This window comes from Aphanomyces invadans (genome assembly GCF_000520115.1).
Source record: "Aphanomyces invadans strain NJM9701 unplaced genomic scaffold supercont1.26, whole genome shotgun sequence".
Lineage (NCBI taxonomy): Eukaryota > Oomycota > Saprolegniomycetes > Saprolegniales > Verrucalvaceae > Aphanomyces > Aphanomyces invadans.
This window is the reverse complement of record NW_008580171.1, coordinates 132,504-142,363: the sequence shown is the minus strand read 5'-3', so window position 1 is coordinate 142,363 and position 9,860 is coordinate 132,504. Positions and strand designations below refer to the sequence as shown.

General features: G+C 55.6%; 5 protein-coding genes across 6 annotated transcripts in view; 3 read left to right on the top strand and 2 right to left on the bottom strand.

The window, feature by feature from the left end:
- The window catches only part of H310_10397 (hypothetical protein), a gene marked incomplete at both ends in the record, with an annotated part of 1,632 nt that extends 1,504 nt beyond the window's left edge, over positions 1–128 (top strand). Inside the window, one exon of the mRNA XM_008876774.1 lies at positions 90–128. Coding sequence (XP_008874996.1) covers positions 90–128 — 39 coding nt within the window. The remainder of the gene's footprint in view (positions 1–89) is intronic.
- Positions 129–663: 535 nt separating this feature from the next.
- Positions 664–6,383, top strand: H310_10396 (hypothetical protein). Its single transcript, XM_008876773.1, has 10 exons — positions 664–2,256; positions 2,310–2,586; positions 2,637–3,101; positions 3,152–3,311; positions 3,361–3,510; positions 3,559–3,651; positions 3,707–3,874; positions 3,951–4,154; positions 4,212–4,341; positions 4,391–6,383. Exons 1-10 carry the CDS (start codon positions 753–755, stop codon positions 6,034–6,036), a joined length of 4,797 nt encoding a protein of 1,598 aa, XP_008874995.1. The 5' UTR covers positions 664–752; the 3' UTR covers positions 6,037–6,383.
- Positions 6,112–7,070, bottom strand: H310_10395. Of its 2 annotated transcripts, XM_008876771.1 has the most exons (4): positions 6,967–7,070; positions 6,834–6,910; positions 6,432–6,778; positions 6,112–6,382 (listed from the first exon to the last, which is right to left on the bottom strand). In XM_008876771.1, exons 1-4 carry the CDS (start codon positions 7,045–7,047, stop codon positions 6,174–6,176), a joined length of 714 nt encoding a protein of 237 aa, XP_008874993.1. In that variant the 5' UTR covers positions 7,048–7,070; the 3' UTR covers positions 6,112–6,173. The 2 variants fall into 2 exon arrangements, with proteins under 2 accessions (XP_008874993.1, XP_008874994.1); XM_008876772.1 differs by having other exon boundaries at positions 6,432–6,910.
- A 79-nt stretch (positions 7,071–7,149) lies between these two features.
- Positions 7,150–8,263, top strand: H310_10394 (hypothetical protein). Its single transcript, XM_008876770.1, has one exon. The coding sequence runs from the start codon at positions 7,165–7,167 to the stop codon at positions 8,218–8,220; it is 1,056 nt and encodes a 351-aa protein (XP_008874992.1). The 5' UTR covers positions 7,150–7,164; the 3' UTR covers positions 8,221–8,263.
- A 98-nt stretch (positions 8,264–8,361) lies between these two features.
- Positions 8,362–9,261, bottom strand: H310_10393 (hypothetical protein). The gene is made up of 3 exons (XM_008876769.1): positions 8,985–9,261; positions 8,895–8,942; positions 8,362–8,845 (listed from the first exon to the last, which is right to left on the bottom strand). Exons 1-3 carry the CDS (start codon positions 9,239–9,241, stop codon positions 8,377–8,379), a joined length of 774 nt encoding a protein of 257 aa, XP_008874991.1. The 5' UTR covers positions 9,242–9,261; the 3' UTR covers positions 8,362–8,376.
- Between the last annotated feature and the right edge of the window lie 599 nt (positions 9,262–9,860).

The window sequence follows — 9,860 nt, the reverse complement described above, 5'->3', positions numbered from 1 at the left end:
AGGCAACCTCGGGCGGAGATTATGTTTCATCTCGATGGACATGAACAACGCAACACTGGTCGTTCCCGACGATGGCAAGGCCGCGCCAGCCCGAACCGGTTCATTCTGAAAGCAACCATGCACTTTGATCACACAAATGCAGGTACACGTACCATTCTACCGTCATGTGCATATTCGACGTTGGATTCGACGCGGCAAGGAACAATTCTTTGGGCGGCACCGGCGGCTGTTTCGACCATCAAACGTTTATTTTCTGGTTCCAATTTGCGCTTCTTCTCTTCGTACTGCTGGCGCATGAACCCTCAGTGGCGGATGGAGTTCGCTGTATTAGATTACACCCTCTCGGATGCGAAGATTTTGCGCTGTCATCGTCATGCACGTCAAGGTGTTGTTGCGTTTAGATGGCTAGCAGCCCATGACCCTTCGGACAGTCACCCAACCCTGGCCGAAAGAATATATTTTAATTTGAGCGAAATCAATGAAAATATTAGGCCACGTGAATTGGAGAAACTCCGAGGGTGTCAATTTCGTGGATCCAAGAAAAAGTGTTTCTGATACAAATTTTGATTAAAATTTGACTGGAAAAATGTGTCACTCTAAACTTTGATAGCTTACATGAATACATTTTCTCCAGTGCTGTTGAAGGATATTAGAGGAATTTTTGGCAAAAAACTTGATTTGACCAGATCGTGTCGGAATGATACACCGATTATGCGCTAGTGAAGCGACACTTCAATTGCGCCGCGCGATTCATGGACGACGGAGATGAGTCCAACAACGCGAGCGCGATTGCGGTCAATTACATGGCGCTAATACAAGAAGCATCTCAAGGACATGAAGTCGAGGAGTCTCCACGCGATGGGGACGACCCTCCACTCACGCTCATGGAGACCGCCGTTGCTACGATAGAAGAGATGTGTCAATCCTTTCAAGCTGAGTGCGACACGCGCCTGGACCGCATGCAGGCTCGTGTCGATGTGGCCCGCGAGAAGCTACCTCAGATGAAGGTGTGGGCAAGGCAGCAGCATGAGGCGATCGCGTCGCTGGACGCACAGCTGCGAGAGAGTGCCGCTAAATGCAAGACGTTGCTTCAAAAGTGGACGAAAGAGAAGGAAGACCGGCGCAGCGAGAAGGAGTGGATAGCAGACGTATGGCCTGACTTTGCCGTCGTACCACCGACGATCTTGCGGCCGTTCATGAAGCACGCCGAGTCGTTCGAGGACAAGGAAGCCATCGCGAAGGAAGCATCGATGCAACTGCGGCTGCTCGAGCAAGGACGTCTCGTCAAGGAACGACTGGCGATTGCAAGCCAGTGGTCCATTGTGAACGACTACTATTACAACTCAGTGACGGGAGAGAGCTGCTGGGAACCGCCTCCTGCGATGCAGTACGTGGCTCCGACTGGATGGGACATCGCCGAGGGCAGGTGGAAGCCAGGAGTGCAGCTCACTCTCGAAGACGTACCGACAACTACCCAAGTGCATGGCGCGGCGATAACAGACGGCCAATCTATAAGGTCGGCAAGGGAGTCCATGGGCGAGCCGAGCGACAGCGAAGCCGACGCACCGCTCGACCCGATCGAACTGCGCGGCCAAGTTCAAAAAGAGCAAGCTGTGCTTGCAAATTTGGAGAAAGACGTGGCTGCGTCGAACTTGCGGCTCCAAACGCTAAGCCACCAGCTTCAGACCAGTATCCGCCGGCACATTGACTCGGAACACGCCATGGTCCAGGCAGAGTACGATGCGCAAGTGGAAGCCGAGCGCAAACGGCTCGTGAAAGAGGCGCGAGATCGCCAGGCGGCGGCCATGGAGGCTCAGGCAAAGGCCACCGACAAGAAAACATCGTCGCCGCCCAAAAACAAACTGCAAGCCGCTGAACTCGTCGTCGGCATCACCGACGACATGATTCATGTACAAGTTGACCCCCTCCGGCCACGACTTTGCACGCCCGCCAGCGCTGTGCCCGCGGTTCAAATGCACGTCAAGGCAGACGAGATGTACCTTCACATGGAAGTCGTCCGGCGGCGAGTCGATTCCCTCGTCAAGCTCGAGGATTCGGCATGGGAGAGCCACGACGCATTTCGAGAAATGATTGAGAAAGACATGCATGCAGCGCGAAAAGAACTTGAAGCGGCAATACAAGATATCGACACGTGCAAAATGGCGCTGGAATCATCGCAAGCACGGCTCGAAACCATCAAGGAGGCGCCGCCAATGCCACAGCTGCAGCAGTCCACGGCAAGTCCATCCAACGAAGGTGCTCTGCCCGACGCCATGTGATGCGCAGGATTCTGATGTGGTCGATTGTAGGGAATGACCGCCTAACTGCATTCGAAATCTACGATCAGCAAATGAAGGCATGGGAAGAAGCGGAGGTGAACCGCCGCGTCGAGTGCGAAGACCTGGCAGCCGTGATCGCCGACATGCAGACGCGGCTGGCGGCGGCAACGTTAGATCGCATGAAGGACGAAATTGCGTTCCTCGAGTCTCTGGAAACGTGCGAGGTCGATCGCGGTGCCGGCCTGTGGGCCAAGAAGCGCGAGTACGAAGTGTGGCGCACAAAGATGATGTTGGACCGTGTCGAGAGGTACGTGCGACTTGGGCTACGGAATGCAAGTCGAAGGAATCCATGCACAGGGAGGAACGCCTCGTGGCGCTCACGCATGACTTGGGCGAATACACGGCGGAGCTAGAGCAGGCCGGTCGCCTGCCGCTGCAAGCGATGAACGTATTGGAGAAACAGCGTTTGGAAGCCCAAGCGGAAGAAGAGATGGCTTATTACGCTGCCAAGATCGACATGACGACGACGGCGATCCAATCGAACGAAGCGGCAAAGGTCAAGCTCATGGAGATGGAGCTGCACGCGCTGGAGTTTCACACGAGGCGGCTCGATGAAGAGATGCAGCTGCACCAGGAGACCAAAGGCGTCTGGATGCGCCAAAAGGTCACGGGGGACATGGGTCAGCGCGACGTGCTGAGAGCGTGGCTCCTCTTAAACTACACGCGGGAAAAGCGGTGGAGGCAGCTCGTGTCGTACGATCAAGTCGACAACACGCCATGGGTGGCCCAAGAGGACTGGCTTGTGACACAGCAGCGACTTCGGTTCGTGCTATGTGGCCAAGAATCACCAGCTTCCAACAACTTTGTGGTAGTCATGAGGCCACCATCACGACGCTAGAAGACAAGCACGCCGTGCGCGTGTTCGACCTCGAACAAGAGATCGCCAAGCTGCAGGTCGCCCTCGAACTAGCCATCCAGAGCAAGCGCCAGAGTGATTTGGACAGAGCCCACGTGATGGAGCTCGTCGAGGCGGTATCCAAAGCATGTGTATGGTATCGATGGGTGCTTGAGGTCGTTGTAGGCAGATGAGCTCACGGAAATCACCAAGGCCGAGGCTATTCAGAGCCTGAAGAAGCAAATGGACGTGTTGGTTGCCCAGATGCAAGCCCAGCAGCTCGAACATGACCTGCGCATCGAGCGCCTGCTTGCCGAACACGCAGTCATCCGGGAGGTACGCGAGCTCATTTGAATTGATACGATCGAGTCGTGGTGTTTTTAGGACCTGGAGAAGCGGCTGGAAGGCACGTCGGCGGACGCTGTCATGCGCATGCAATGGCTCAAGGCCGTCAAGTGCGAGCTGTCGGATCACAAAGTCTGCCCCGAAACGACCGTGCATTGAAGCGTTGACGGTGCTACGTGTGGCGTAGGTGTTGAACAAGCACTTGCTGTGCGGCATCGCAGCCCTGGAAAAGCGCCGGGCTACAGAGATCAACGACATGCAGGCGCGCATCATGGCGCAGCTAAGCCGCATCCACCGTCTCGAAATGTGGAACATGAGTCTCAAGCAGAGCATTGAGGCCAACAACGACGTGTTGGTACATCCAGTGAATCGCTCGTTTCTTGGAGTCGTCCTGTGCGGATGCCTGACGGGCTGTGTGCGGTCCGTTGTAGCTTCAGCATCAGCTCAAGCTCGAAGAAAAGGTGGCCGAACATCGTGCCGAGCAGCGCATACTGCGCCGCGAAGTGTGGCGGCAGCGCATCTCAGCGCAGCTTCTCTTAACCAGCGCCGACGATCTGGTTCTGTTTTTTATTCAAGGCATTGCAGGACTGTGCGGCCATGCCAACGACGCCCTGCGCAAAGCTGGTGCCATTCCGGTCGGTGGAATGCCGATACGACCGCAATGGGGCTAACACGTGTGACTTCGCATGCAGATTCTCGTGGAGCTCTGTAAGCTGCCTTCGCTCGCCCCGACGATTCGAACCCTGGCGACGACATCCCTCGGCAAGTTGAGCTGGAACACGCCGAAATCACAGCGCCACATCGGATGGCAAGCCAAAACCAGTACGACACGACCCGCTTCTTTCGTGACGGTACAATTTCCGCTTTCTAGTCTGGACAAACTGGGTCAACAAGCTTTCCGCCCAAGCTGCGGATGCCCTACACGAAAGCAAAATCGACTTCGACGATCTCGTGCCGCCGACATCGGCAGAGATGAACATGACGGCAGACTATGGCACCCACGAACGATACCAAACCCACCTCGACCGCCTGCATGTCCTCCGCGAAACAGAGTATTGGGTCAGCCAGGCGCCGATTCCTGTCTGTGTGAATGAAGAAAATGTACGCACCATTGGTGACACGAGCGGCGCCTTGTCCGTGTTGGTCGAGCTCAGCACGCCCCAACCAAACGTGTCATTGTCGATTCAAGAGGGAGCCCTTGGAAGTCTGGCCGCGCTAGCCATGCATTCCCGCAACATTCACCTCATCGGGCGCTTCCCCGGCTTCCTTGAGACGCTCCTGGGACTGTGTGAGGCGGCTCCCAGTCGAGCGATACAGATCAACGCCTTACACAGCCTTACCAACTTGTCCTTTCAAAATCCAGTCCACCAAGACGCTGTGTACTCGAAGGATGGAATCTTGACGCTGCTGCGCGTGCTCAAGTCGTCCCGCGACGTGGATGTCCTGGACTTCGCCACTTCAGCACTCGCCAACCTCACGGAGACACACGTCGCAATGGTTGAACAGCTCGTGTCGGAGGGAGGGCTGGCGCTGGTGCTGCACCTGTCGATGGCCCCGTACTTGTGCGACGCCGTCGAAGATGGCAAGATGGATGTCATTCAAGGCAATCTCGCGCTGTGTGTGGTCCACATTCTCCACGCCAGCCCGGAGAGCGTGCTTCGGGTCTGGATGAACGACAGCCACGAAATCGACAAGCTCCACCAGCAGCTACCTCCCCCAACCCAACCAGGGTCGCGTTCTTCGTACCTGACGTTGTGCATGCATCTCATCGCGTGTGGCGAGGTATGTGTCCAAGCTGCCGCCGTCATGGTGCTTGGAGTCGTTGCCCAAGACGACGTCGTGCGCGGCGAACTCGGGGATGCTGGCGCGATTGAGTTGCTCATGCCGTTCATGACCAACGACGCCATCCTCGACACGCCCATCCGCCTCTCTCTCGCCGAACACACTGCGTGGACGCTGCTCCAACTGAGCTGGAATCGCGACAACCAGACGCGGCTCAGCTTGTATTCGAGCTCGTGGCGCGACCTGTGCCACCGCCCGACGCCGTCCAAGTGGACCGTGATCCAGCAGCACGTGTTCCAGCTCGTTGGAAACCTCGTCTTCTACCATCCCGAGAACCGGCACATGATGCTCCACGACAACCAGTGGGTGGCGCTGCTTGTGGAAACGTGTGGACGGTACGACGTGGCGTGGCGCGTCGACTGCGTGCGGGCGCTGTGTGCGCTGTCGTACGAGAATGCATTTGCGGCTTCTTGCGAGCACATGCCTGTGCTCGTCAACGTGCTCGAGACAGCATCCGGCGACACGACCCTCGCGCTCCATGCGCTGCAGTGGCTCATCAACCTTCTCGTCCATGACACGCAGAAAAGTCGATTCGTCCATTGCCCGAACGCGACGGAAGCTCTCGTGCGCCTCTGCGGGTCCGACACCGAAGCCATTCGCCATCGAGCGCAGCAAGCCCTCGATCTCGTCGCCGACATCCGCCTCCCCAAGCACATGTGGAATACAGGCACATGACGACGGCGGACCAGCGAGGACAGGCACGCCGTCTGCCCGCGCTTTGTAGTTTCACGTCGATCCCATTCGTATTCCAGCAAAACTGTCGTGATTCTTGCAACTGATCGAAGAGATGCCAGGTTTCGCTGCATGTTGTGTTAGTAGATGAAGAGGTTGTCGAAATTTCGACATTGCACTGATGGCATGTCAACTTTGTTTGGCAAGTGGGGGTTTGACTTGATACAATGCAGCGATATCGGGAGGAAGCGGATATCCCGGCGGCAGAAATGCGCGAAACCCGTCGAGTAAACGGGGGTGGCCCGCGAAGAGTGCGGCCACGCGGCGCAAGGTGTCCCTCGTGTCGATTCTGTGCTGTCGTGAGGCGCCGGGACACGATTTCGATGTGGCAAGCTTACCGCTCGGCTTGGAACTCCTTGACAAGCGCGATGAACTGCTTGAAACGGTCTGGTTGGTCGGCGAATGCTTGCTTGACCTAGATCGCATGCAAGACAGCATTCTCCTGATTAGACACGCAGCTTCCATAGAGGACACCTGTTCAAGGTAGACGTGCCCTTGGTTCGTCGTCGGGTGCGCTGACATCGAGTCTGCAGCTGGCGTCTGCGCATGTGCCGAGGTCGATCGCGCCAGGGGCTTTGGCTGGATGTGCTGATTGGGAGGAAGGAAGGTGTTGAACCCAACGAGAAGGTCGGGGTGATCGTGGAAGAGCGTCGATACAAGACGCATGGCAGCTGGCGTGTCGATCCTAACGAGAGCCACATCGATGCAAACGCAGCGATTGATTCTTGTCATGTCAGTACGCTTCACTCTGGAGCTGCTTCATGATCCCGAGGAACTCCTTGAACACGTCTGGGCGATCTGCGAACTCTTGCTTGACCTGGACAAGGTATTTCTTCGTCATCCACCATAGCGATGCGACGACGTTGACTCTACCTGATGTAAGAAATAGACCGCGCCGTCCGCGATGAGCTGCGGCGGCTGCGCTGTTGTGGACGATCCAGGACACGACTCCATGGAGATTGCCCACGGCGCGCGACAGCGTATAGAATGCCAGAGGTCTAATATCGACTATCAAGACATATAAAATTATAAAGGTATACCACAACTTTGCAAGTTCATCAACCCACGAGAATGGCCGCCGCCGCAGTCCTTCGCCACGTGGATTTGCTTCCATGTATGGTTCAATTCCAAGGAGGTGGATATCCAGACATGCGCGCACTCAACGCGTACGTTCGGGAGCATGGCCGCTCGGTGCTCTACCTGACACAAAAGGTGAGCGTGTCGACGTACAACCTGCAACTCGCCTCGATCCTCGTTGGATTTCGCGATCTTTTTGCTCCATGGCTGGCCTTCCATGGCCTGTCACGTGTTGCTCGCTTGATATCATCTTCGTCCAACATGGGCGCATTCGTTGTCGTGTCTGCCATTTACGCCGGTGACGCAGCCATCTTGCAATTGTATTGCCAACAAATCCAGCTCCCACCAAGTTATCCTTTGGTGGACATTGCTGCGTGGGCTGACCAGCTCGACGCTCTATGTCTCGTTCACACGTACGGGGCTACAGGAACCACGAACGCCATGGATGTTGCTGCCCGAGACGGGCACGAAGCCATTCTCGCATTCCTCCATGAACATCGACAGGACGGCTGTACGCGAGCAGCGATGAACCTAGCCGCGCGCTTTAACCACCTACAAGTCGTGTCGTACTTGCAAGTGCACCGCACGGAAGGATGCTCCAGCGACGCGCTCGTGTGGGCGGCCACGGCTGGCCACTTGGCAATGGTGCAGTTTCTATTCGAGCACTACTCCGACACCATCACCACGCCACTGGCCATGGATGGAGCAAGCCAGAATGGCCATCTAGATGTGGTTCGATTTCTAGATGCACAAGGCCAGACTTGCACGACAGACGCTGTTGACCATGCGAGTCTCAATGGACATCTCAACGTGGTGACATTTCTGCTGCAAAATCGTCCCGAAGGCGCGACAACACGGGCGATGTCGTACGCCGCAGCAAGCGGTCATTTAGAAGTAGTGCAATTCCTGCGCCAAGCCAACGTCCCTGCCAGCATGAGAACAGCTATGTTGAATGCGCGGAAGAACGGCCATCACAACATAGTCCAGTACCTCTGCGAGGCCGATCCGTCCGTCGTCGGGCAGTTGGGCAACCTTGGCATAAATGTGTAGCTGGGAGAGGTGAAAATAAACTGGGCGATTGGTCACTCTGCCACGACATGGCATTCCTGTAGTCGCGATGACCTGGCACGGTAACATGTGGCCGTCGACACTCCCGTGGCACTGCCATGAACACGCAGATGAATACGAAGAGCAGTTCACAACTGGTTAGATTGTCTTCTTATTGCTTACTACGATGGTCACGAGGAACGCAGTCGGGCTGGCCTGGATCGACGGCTGCTGGCCTTTGGAATCGGCCCGAACGTACTGCATAAACAACGGGCCGCAGTACGCATTGATGCTCATGAAGACATGCCACCACACGTGGCCGTACAGGTTAAATGCAGCGTCGCAATAGTGATAGTCGATCAACCAGCAGGCTGTGCCAAGGAGGATGGCTGCGAGGTACGTGACCGCGACGCGCTTGGCATAACGATCGGATAAGTTGGAGTAATACCAGCGCAACCTTGGCAAGCACACGACAACCAACGCTGCAAAGAGGAGTTGAAAAGCCGTCGTGTAGCGGTGGATCGCATGCAAAATCGCAAACGCTATTCCGACGATCGTCAGGGAGATTTCAGCGATCGTGTCCACGACTGCATTATGTTGCCATAGCGGGGCATAGAGAATGTAAAACCTTCCACTCGTCCATGAGTCTATGCGTTGGTGCTGGTGGTGGACTGTACCAAAGGAGCATCGACCAGACCATGGGTGTTTCGTCGCACTGCTGGGACCTACGCGAGGAGGTTGAGGGTGGAGGCGAAAGGCCGGCATACACAAATGTCAGAGTGCCGTGAAACATCGCAGAGCCAATACCAACGACGACAATATTGGCGTAGATGAGGTGGAATCGCAGCTCAAACCCTTCGGCTACCGAGCGATGGAGGCCATAGAGTCCCAACACGATGAACCAAATGTTACTCCATGTGTTGTAGAACTCGGCTATGTACGGGCTAACGGCATAATTGGGCTCGCACCAGTCGATCGTGGCCGTCACGTCGCCCCAGTACCCTCCTCGTCGTCCCAACGCCATGCCGCTCAGCGAGGCCGTGCAATGTACGTTTCTTCGCCATCCTCTGATTGGTCCCCTTCGTTTGCACGATCGTCATCCAGCCAATCAAATTCATTTTCGAATTTTCATTGGCAATTTTTTCGAATATATCCAAATATGGCCAGTCGCACGAAAATGCCAGAGGCGAAAACGGCGATCCTTTGTGAGTGTCGCCACCGGTGAATCCAAGCCTTGCGTGCTTTGCGAGTAGACCTTTACTGCAAAGCGGAGAGACCTGTTAACGCGATTGTTTGCGCAGAGCCTCACACGCCACGAGCACTGCTACACACATTGCATTTTGTCCCCAACGGTGGCACACGCCGCCGTGATTATCGTGCCGTTCTCGTCGCGATAAACTTTGCCAACGTTTCCGGGAATTAACCGGATATGTCGATTCCATTGTTGAATCAATGCATAAATTCTCGAAGGACCTCTCGAAAAGTACGAAAAGTCAGTATTTTATTGCATAGTAAACTCCATATTTGCCCGTCAACTTTGTGTTGTACTGTATGATTTTTACTGCAATGCCATCGTAAAAGACTACAGTCGACTTGGCGCGACGGCCCTCCGCCAACCAGCCAGATGTGCATTGGATAAATGC